The 10,515-nt window shown below is 45.3% G+C and overlaps 1 protein-coding gene across 1 annotated transcript; it reads left to right on the top strand.

Annotated features, from left to right (window-relative positions):
• The first annotated feature begins 8,148 nt into the window (after positions 1 to 8,148).
• TMSB4X (thymosin beta 4 X-linked) lies at positions 8,149 to 9,694 on the top strand. The gene is made up of 3 exons (XM_057419574.1): positions 8,149 to 8,235; positions 8,809 to 8,922; positions 9,228 to 9,694. Exons 2-3 carry the CDS (start codon positions 8,823 to 8,825, stop codon positions 9,260 to 9,262), a joined length of 135 nt encoding a protein of 44 aa, XP_057275557.1. The 5' UTR covers positions 8,149 to 8,235; positions 8,809 to 8,822; the 3' UTR covers positions 9,263 to 9,694.
• The last annotated feature ends 821 nt before the right edge of the window (positions 9,695 to 10,515 follow it).

Below are 10,515 nucleotides of genomic sequence, written 5' to 3' on the forward strand. Positions count from 1 at the left end.
AACCAGTGTGGAAAGACTAACAGTAGCAGATGTGAAGTTTATTGGGAGAAAATCACTCCTTACTGAATTTGTGTTTCTAAATGAAGAGTAGCATCTACACTCAGCGTGTATTGCAGACAGACATGAATACTTTATCTAGTACATGGCTCCCTCCAACTGTCCTGTGCAGGAGTGCCTTCATTTTAGACCGGGAGTTTTGGAATATTTTGGCGGCTATTACAAGCATTGCAGATGTATAACACTAGAAGTGTGTGTCGATACAAACCGCCGCCCACTGGTGGCAGCAGTTCGTTACTAGAGGACAGGTCTGCTTGAACAGCATGGGGTCTGCACCCCTACGTGATTTACGGGCAGACACAATTAACTTTCTCATCTAGTTCAACCTACAGGGCTGCTTCTCTTTCTCATCCCATAATTCTGATTTTAACAAGATGGCAGGTGTGAAATAAAATTACAAGTGTAGGACACTAACCAGCAGAAGAGGCTATGCATTTAAGTACAAATGTGTTCCCTTTGGGAAGTTTGAAACCATCCCCAGTTTCATATCCATTCTGTTTAAGGCACACTAAATAACTGCAATAAGTGGAAGTTGGACTCAATCCCATCTGTATTAGTATCAGCAGCAAAACACACATGGACTCAAAAATTGGAGCTTACATGGTTTTGCTCTTTCTCCTGTGTGACGGTCTGCATTCAGGTGCAAAGTAGCTGTACACCTCTGACTGCAGTGGTTGGCAATAATCCCACTACGTCAACATGCATTAGTGTTACTGTTGTTGTTTTTCCTGTGCACGTGTGCAGTAACTTCCTACCAATCTTAAAACATGCCAGGGAATGCTTTTGTTTCTGCTAGACATAAACAAACTTGTACCTAGTGACAATGAATAACAGAGGTGATGCTTAAGTGAGCAGATGCCACAGACCCTGCTACCACCAGAAACGATGAGTAACTCTGAGGGCTTCTCTTCCTATGAGGGAAAACTTACTCTGCTCCGCTGTTTTTTACTGACAGCAACACTGTGGGTGAGTTTCTCTAAGCCTGATACTCTAAACACAAAACCCACAAGCTTTATTAATCTTTCACTTCCAGCACTGGTTCACACCCTTCTGCATGCAATAACCTGAACGCTTCAATGGGCAAAGTGATGCTTTTCCGAGCCCCCTGCCCACCTAATGCCTTAATTGCCCCAATTGTAATACTACTCAAGGTGAGACTGTTTGCAAAAGTGAGACACAGACAAGCCTGGGAAAATCGAAAATGCCTATGAAGCACAGGGTCCCCTTTAACCCACATGTCCTGTGCATGTGACCTTGTTTCAGCAGATGTCCCTCCCAGTCCCCACCTCTGTTTGCATTCAGATATTGTAATTCTCCTCTTCTTGAAAGAAAAATGTGAGGGCAAAAGACTTGGAAGTTTCCGGAGCTGTTTGGGTGCCAGGGCAACTTTTTCCGTTACACATGCTTGTAGGGCAATGAAGCCTCCAGACTTCAACTATGCCTTTCATCCTCAAGAAGGCAACCCCTCTCTGACACACACACACTCCTAGTCCCTGCCACCACACACCAGAGGCAGCTAACATCCATGGCTGTGGCAGTCACAAGAAACACCTCTTTTCCCTTGCTCTTTACAAACTGGCAACAAACCCCAAACTGGAAGAAAGCATCGAGTCAGTAAAGTTTAAATGACTGGCTTTCTTTACCCCCACCACTCCATCACTCCTTACCCTTCTGAAAGCTTGAATATGAAGGAAGTGAGTCAGATTTTGAGCAAACCTCCTAGCCCTTTCCATATCTGCTTGGGTGACAGGCTTAGTTTCCTTTTTATTTTCCTTTTTTTATTTTTTTTTTTTGGTTGGTTGGTTAGTTTTCTTTTCCCCTAAAAATAAATTGAATTTAGAAGAGAGTAGTGGAAAAAATGAATAGCTAGAATAGACAGATAACCCACACATAAACTGAAAAATCTTGCCTGCCTACAATCTTACAAGAGACAAAAGACTGTTGCACTTGTATGGGCTTTGGGAGCCGAAAATACAAAGGAACTTGATAGCTAAATACGCCTAAGACGGTTTTAGGGTGAATGCCTCAGATAGGGCTAGCAGCACAAATGGTAAAATCCACCCAAGAAAATTAACACAAAGCAATAAACCTGGGGTGAGTTCTCAGTTGCCACTAGTTCAAAGCTAGCTCAAAGACAGCAATTTACAGAGCACATAGCAGAGGTGTGGTCCCAAGGGTAGTGCTATTTTCCAAGCTAAATAAATTAATCCTGCTGTATACTCATGTATACTGACTTATGCTACTCTTCTGCATTGTGTCAAGTTATGTCATGTCAGCTTTGGAGGGAAGGATCCACCCCGTTGGAATGACATAATGTACCTAGTTAATGGCACCAGGTACATTTTGTTGCTTTGCAACTCATCCATGAGTACAGTGTGCAGTATGGGCATCATGGGGTGTACTCTGATGGGTATTTCACTCTGTCTGTGATCTCACTTATAATCAAGTGGATTAGCAATCCCCAAAGGGACTGCCAAAGCCCATACAATAGCCTAGGCAGTTTGATGCTATTAGTCTTTGTTTCATTCTGCATGTTTACTTTGATCATCCCTTTTTCAATGGAATTCTGATAAGAATAGTTGCCTTGTCTTTTGTACATATGAACTTGTTTGTATGTTGAATAGCGACCAAAGTGTTTTGAATGTATATCTCACTTTGTCTTTGCATTGAAAGAAACTCAAATCCAATGGTGACATAAAAATCCAGCCGCTCCATTTGCTTGAGATTTCTGTTTGTAGCCTCTGCTGCCATATAATTATCAGTTTTACTTAGGAGAAGTCTAATATCGGAGGATCAAGAGGTTGCTGAGTTGCAGTAGGAAAAATGTTTCATCATGCATTTGTGATGCATTATGTTGATGTCACTTACACACTTTCAAAGTTAGTTTTTGATCACATAAACAAAAGTCAGAAGGTGATGACAGCAATTGTAAAATTTGGCAGAGAGATGCCTTCTTCAGGCAGGACATGTGCTAGGGTATTCTTTTTGACTCTCTCATGGTACTCTGCATATTAACCACCGTTTCTAGAGTTAACTTTTAAACATAGTGTTTGCACATGTATTTGGCAGCAAGGATCTCCAGCCAAAACAGGTAATTCAGGCATTTACAGTTCATTTTCCAGTTCGTTTTGTGAAATATCCCCTGCATGAAACACACAAGACAAATAACTAGAAGCTTGGTGGTTCCCTGAAAAGGTAAAGAAATCTTTCTTACAGTTAGAAACATACTTATCTTGCTTCTTCTCCATTTATTAAAAAATTCAGAACATAATGACTATAAATTCTTAGCATTCCTCAAAAGCTGGAAACTACGGCTGAAGGTCTTCTCATCTTGTTTGCTTTGTTACTGACTGTAAGCAGGCAGCCTTCCACTTGGGAGTACCAAATAGCCTGGCTTCCAGACTGTTGCTTTGCCACAGCTTTCTGCATACATTGAAAAAAAAGGCTCAGCACTCTTTATTGTTTACAGGTATGGGGAAGGCAGGGAAAGCAGAGTCAGACAGACTGCTGTGGGAAAGAAGTATCTGCTACTCGAGGGTATTTAGCTTCCTGTACAGCAATCTGAGCTTCCCAACCTGGCTCCCAACTCTCCCACAAGCACTACGTTCTAAGTCATGACCTGCTGCAAAGTTCCGTTTGTCAAGCACAGTTGAAAAGGAAGTGCTGTTACTTGTAAAGCCAATTAGTGCCAGTATTTGTCCAGCTAAGACAGGCATTTTGCAATCCTCTTCTGATATTAAGCAGAGGGGAAACGGGAAGGCTCTCTTCTTAAACCTGTTCTTCCATTAATTAACTGCCCTTTCTTTTTTTAATTGTCGATAGCATTCAGTGGAATGTGACACACCACAAATATTGTGCTCTGGAGTTTCAATAACAGAACACCCAAACCCTGATGTCACCATCACACCCTTCTGCTGCTGGCAAGGAGGCAGTACAGCAAGGAGCTACCCAAAGGGATTATCTCCTCAGGATCACTGCCAGCTCTTGTTTCCTCTAGCAGTACACAGAGTGAGAGAAAGCATTCTCTCTCACAGTCAAGCATGTGAAAAAAAGATTTCACATGTGAAACTGAGACCTGGAAAACAATCACTTGGCTTCTCTCCCTTTATTTTCCATATGATGGAGAAATTTACATACAGAGTTTATTTTTATCTTGCTAGTCATCTGATGTGCCTGGGATCCCATTATGAATAATAAGCTGAGATGGGAATTAATCCTGGGTGTTTTATCACACAGACATTTAATGTTCCCCTAATTGTTTGGTTGTTTTTTTGTGTTTGTTTTTTTTTTTTATAATTGATGCATAGACTCTGTGGCAGAATTAGCATAAGGTTACAAGATTTTTGCTCCTGATCATGTTTCAAAACATTCATCAGAGTTCAAGGAAAAGCCCACTGAAGTCAATTTGAGATACAGACATTTTGCCTGACATCTGTTAATACCTGATGAAGCCCTTGTTGCATGGCCTTGAGCAAGTCTTCTATTGCCACATTTTCACAAACAGGAGCAGTACATACTTACCTGGAAAAGGAGTGTTTGTGTTTTTTACAAGGCTTGAAACATGGACATACAAATGAGATGCAAGAACCATGGTTTACCATTTACTACCTTTCCTACTATGTGAATTTCCTAGAAGGCAAGAAAGAACTTGAAGCCTTACTCTAATTCAAACTCTCAAAGGTGTTAGCTGCAAAGAGAGGCCAATTTCCTTCTTGCAAATGGGATCAGCAATGTGCTGAAAAGTGTTCTTTAACATGCAAATGGCTGAGAGAGTGCATGTCTAGCGGTACTACACCACTAAATATTCGTAGACCGATTTTTTTTAAAACTAATCACAATAAGAAACTGCTGACACAAAACCCATTAAAGCAATAAAACGAAAAAAAAAAGAAAAAAGAAAAAGAAGGAGCACCTCATCAATATCCAAAATAAGAATTCCTAAGCTAGCTATTGACACACACCATGTGACCTAGGGCATTTACTGAGGATGCCAGCTCTGCCCTATCCAAGTGTGCTTTGGAATTTGCTATACAATCATAGCATCACAGAATGGTTTGTGTTGGAAGGGACCTTAAAGATCATTCAGTTCCAACCCTTCTGCCATGGGCAGGGACACCTTCCACAAGAACAGGTTGCTCAAAGCCCTGTCCAGCCCATCCACGAACACTGCCAGGGATGGGACAGCCACCGTTTCTCTGGGCAACGCGTGCCAGTGCCTCACCACCCTCACAATAAAGAACTTCTTCCCTGTATCTAATCTAACCCTAACTCTCTAGTTAGCCCCAGAGGTTATTTGACATGGGGCAGTCTTGTACTAACATGTACCTTTATTGCATTCTCCAAATAGCAACAAACAGAAATGAACATAAAAGGACAGGGAGATAAGCAATTTCTGTAGCTATGCCACTAATACAAAATGCTATAAAGTGGATTTACTTTTACAGAAATTAGCCTATGTCCTGCCACCAAAATGCAACACCTTCATTTTGCTTCAGCAGAACAACACTGTCTTCATATATGCAGCAAAGTACATATGACATTTCTAAGAGACTGTGACTACCTTGATATTAATTCACCAGAAAGGAGATACAGAAAGGCAGAGAAGCAGCAAACTGTATATCTTTTCTTTGTCTCTGTCTCTCAAAACTGTAACTGAATCTAAACTCAGCAGAAGAGCCTGGTTTGCATAGTGGCAAAGCTCCATCTAAGGCTGTGTGCCATGCTGATTTAAGGGATCTGTTGCTCTATCCCAGAATGAGCAGAAGCAAAAGGCGGCAGTACTGCTACTGAATAAGCGCCTTCAGAAAAATCAGACCCCAGTCTCACAAGCATTCACTGTTTTTTAACTTCAGAAATGCATTTCCTGCACTGAGGTCAAGGGAATACTGATCTGCTCAGACACACAGGTGAGCAACTACAGCAGCCACAGAGAACAATACTACAGAATATTTGTATTAAATTTGCGTTAACTTAAAAGGCAAAAAAATCTTTGTCAAAACTGAAAACTTCAAGGCTTTAATGTAATTGGGGACACTGATGAACCGATCATCAGAGAAACTTCACAATTACTAGTCATGAGGTTCAATGTTTAGGAGCATCAAATCCGTACAAGGCCATAAACCCATTTTACAGAATTCCTCAAAAGCTAACAGAGTTAGCTGGTATGCAGCATAGAAAATCCCTTGCAAATGCTTCTAATGCCATTATGATGTAAATTTGTAAACATTATGAAACAATATTGCATATTCCTTGCCATTTCTTCCCCAAGGATTCCTTTGCCCTTCAAGTCTCACACAGTTCACGGTTATACTTTTTAGTGCACACCATCAGTCTCAGTGATTAATACTCTGTTCATCTCCATTTTGGAGGTGCTTGTGGACTAGAGGAGAAAGCCAGACTTTGCACACCACACCTCTGAACACGAAGGGTCTCAGCTTTAGAAAGACTCTGGGTTGACTGGAAATCCTGGTTCACTACAACGTGTATTATAGGGATTGCCATGGGGAAGAGATTTTATCCTTTTGAAATTACATCTCTGGAAGTGCTGTGAAAAATGGCCAGCAAACGGGGAGAGGACAGCCATGAAGCAAAGGAAGCAGCATCCCCAGGGATTTAGTGAAATGTATTTACAGTTCTCCTTGCATGTATTAATACCGTTTGACTCCGGGTTTTTAATTCATCAGCAATCACCCTCGCAGCGGATACCCCGCCGGAAGGCAGGAAACAAGGGGCAGCACACTGCATGGTTTCCTTACAGATGTCCCAGAAAGCAGCCGAGATTCTCATGCTCCGGCTCCTGTCCACCCCACACCTTGGAAGCACGCATGCCTCCGTTCCTCCCCAGAGCTGCTGCCAGACAAAGGCGCAGAGATTTCCCAAACTCCTTCTCATTCAGCCACACGCACAGATACAGCCCCCCCCGTCTTTCACTTCGCTCACGTGAATAATTCAGCTTACTACCCAATGCTATAAACGCACTCACAGGAGTCCCCCGTGCCATAGCCCCTTTTCTGGCCTCCCTACCCAACAACAAATGCCCATCTACACAAAATGTACTGCTTTTAGGACCGACTGTTGCACGGTGCTCCCATTCGAGCTCTCCGAAAGGGCTGCTGGGGACATCCGGAGCCCGGCGATGCGGGGTGAGGCCGGTCTGGCCCTGCCCGGAACCCCCGGCCCCAGCCCCGTCCCTCCTTTCTCCCGCCACAAGCAGCCGGGGCAGGGCGGGAGGTGACTCGCCGGGGTGGACCCGCCGCTGGGGAGCGGGGCCGGGCGGTAGGCGGACGGAGGGGCCATTGTCTGTCTCTCTGTCTGCTGGGCCGGCACCAAGGCACGGCCCGGCCCGGGGCTAGGGGGAGTACAATGGTGGTGGGGGGGGGAGGTCCCACTTTCCTCTGCAGGAGGGTTGCACGGATAGCAATGGGGTTTTATCCTCTCCTTGCAGCGGGGCTGGAAGGACGGCAATGGGATTTTTTCCTTCCCTGCAGCACGGCTGCAAAAGCAGCGAGGAAAGGGGAGGGAGGACGGGAGGCAGACGAGCAGATCCCGGATCTCTGAGGGGACGAAGGTTTCGTCTTTTCCGTCTAGATGCGGAAATCTGAGTAACAGCATCAGAGAGCAGATACCGCTCAACCGGGAGAGGCACGCTGAAGCAAAAACTACCGCACTGCTCCCGCCGAGCACACCCCTCCGCCGCCGCTGCGGAAGCTGAAGGGGGCTGCCCCTGTCCCCCTGCCCTCCCACCGGCCCAGGAGCCGCGAGGACCGGCAAGCGAGTGGCAGCGCCAGGTCCCTTTCGGCACCCCCTCCCCGCCACCGGACTGTCCCGGGGGTGCCTCCCGCGGGCCGGGGCTGGGACCAGAGCAGGAGCCTGATCCGTCACCGCGGCGATTGTCGGCTTTACGGGCGTATGCGCCGGTGTGTGCTTGTAGCTAAGCGTGCGTGTGAGCCGGGGGGAAGAGGACTGGGGGGTAGAGGGAGGGGAAGGAAGCAAGACGGGGAGGAGGGGGTTGGAGAGAGAGAGAAAAAGGCGGAAAGCGGCAAAATGGTTAGCGGGTGACATCACCACCATTTGCATAGGCGCGGGCATAAAACCGCCCCGCCAGCGAGGTTTATAGCGGCGTGCGGAGCGGCGGCAGCAGCGAGTGGTGGGGCTGAGCATCACCGCACGGAGACACCGGTGGGTCCTGCCGCTCCCCCCCCCCCTTCCCACCTTCCCCCTTCCCAGCCCCCACTTCCACCCCGTTACCCCCCCCAAACCTCCAGCGCGGCCAGGATGGTGCCCTGCCTGGTATCCCTGAAGTGGGGGACCGCGCGCAGGGCAGGGCGTGGGGGCTATTGGGGGGGGGGGGGGGGGAAGAAAAGCTGTTGTCTGGGGCGGCAGGAGTAGTCGGTAGCCGCTTTTTTTCTTGCCGTCGCTGAGCTTTATTCTGTAATTAATTGTGCCTTAAGGAGTTAAGCCCGCGGCCAGCGCCGGGCGCTGCCCCTCTATTGTACTCGGCAGCGCGCAAATACGGGGTGGTGCCGTCGGCGGCTGGCGGGCAGCTGCACCGCCTCCGATGGTGGATTAAATGCTTGCTCTTTAAAATTACTACTGTTATTTCTGAATATGCCGGGGAACGAGCGTGACCTTTTCGGTGTGCGTTGAGCTCTCGGCTCTCCGCCTTGGGCGCGGCACCGGGGGGACCGGGGAGGGGGGGCACCGGGGAGTCCTCGCCGGGGGTAACGGGCTGTTCCCCCCCCATGTACGCAGAGTCACCTGCCAACATGTCCGACAAACCAGACATGGCCGAGATCGAGAAGTTTGACAAGTCCAAATTGAAGAAGACAGAGACGCAAGAGAAAAACCCGCTGCCTTCAAAAGAAAGTGAGTGCGGGCAGGCTGCGGGGTAGGGCAGGATGGGAGGCTGGGAGGCGGGAGGAGACAAAGAAGGGAGGCAGGCGGGGGGCCGGGGTGGGACGTGGGGGGAAGATGCATGGCTGTTAATGTACCAGACAGCGAAACCCTGAACCCACCCCCTAGTAGCGCTTAATTTACAATTATTTTTGTCTTAATTTGATACATAGATACATACAGGTATTTTTACAAATGATAGGAATTGTCATGTGAATGCATTTCAGGTTCTGGATCTTCATTTCCTTTTTCTTTTTTTTTTTTTTTCCTTTTTTTAGCAATTGAACAAGAGAAGCAAGCCGGGGAATCGTAATGAGATCTGCCCTTCCAAATTATGCACTGTACATTCCACAAGCATTGCCTTCTTATTTTACTTCTTTTAGCTGTTTAACTTTGTAAGATGCAAAGAGGTTGGATAAAGTTTAAAATGACTGTACTGCCCCTTTCACATCAAAAGAATAGAGAGAACTACTGACACTGAATGAAGGCGCTGCCTTTCCCTCTGCCTGTCTGGCTTTGGTCCTGGTGGCATGAAAGAGCTTGCATGTTGATGAAAGAAGAACTTGGGTGGGACTACAGTAAACTAGAGTAACACACGAATAAATGCAAAGCTGTACCAAGGTCCTGCGAGCTGTAAAATGCAGTTAATCGAGTGCCATTTTTTTTTTTTTTTTTTTGTTCAAATGATTTTAATTATTGGAATGCACAATTTTTTTAATATGCAAATAAAATGTTTTAAAACCTGGATGGTATTTATGTGCTCTATTTGGAGAACTGTATCAAAGGATATGAAGCATAAGAGCCAATACTGAGACACAGGATACTATAAGACCTTTGGAGATGACTCAAACCTCAATCACCAGTCTCATTTTTTCAGTACGTGCTCTCACCAGTAGATAAATCTGTGATCCTCGAAGCTAGCTTTTAGACTATTTCCGTTAAACAGTGCATGCCTTATAATTTGTTACCATGTGAGTATATCACTTCAAATATTTATTCTGTAATGTTTCATATAGAGATGGATGAACGCAAAAAATTGGGCTACGTTTGTTGCTTTGCCCCGCCCATAGCATAGTGCTGTAGTAATAACCATTCTGTGCTGCTGCAGATTCAACCTCGGTTGTATAAATCTGTAATTGGTTTAATTAATAATTAAATCTCATTCTGCTGGTACAGTATTTAAAGGAAGATGTTACTTGATTTTTAAGTCCAAGATTGAACATAAGCTTTTTAGTATCCTAAAGCTATTTTAGTGGTTGATGTCCCATGCAAATAAGTATCATTTTACTAAAATGTTACTCATGTTTTGAAAAGTTGTATAATCTCAACAGCTACTTGATACTAAGAATTGACATCAGAGAGTAAAAAGCTATGGTTTCTTTACTAATTGAAAACTGGCCATGTGGGGGCAAAAATGTCATGGTAATTTACAAAATGAAGATGATAATAAATCCTATACGCATATAGTAACACTACACTGGTTTACAGTGGATATTCAGGCCTGGGGCATTTTTTGGTTATTTTTCCTCAATGACTGTGTATAAAGCCTGTGATCCAGGGAGATCA

This window comes from Pezoporus wallicus, unplaced genomic scaffold, assembly GCF_028554395.1.
Source record: "Pezoporus wallicus isolate ANWC-B61680 ecotype Strahan unplaced genomic scaffold, APGP_CSIRO_Pwel_v1 contig_5767, whole genome shotgun sequence".
NCBI lineage: Eukaryota > Metazoa > Chordata > Aves > Psittaciformes > Psittacidae > Pezoporus > Pezoporus wallicus.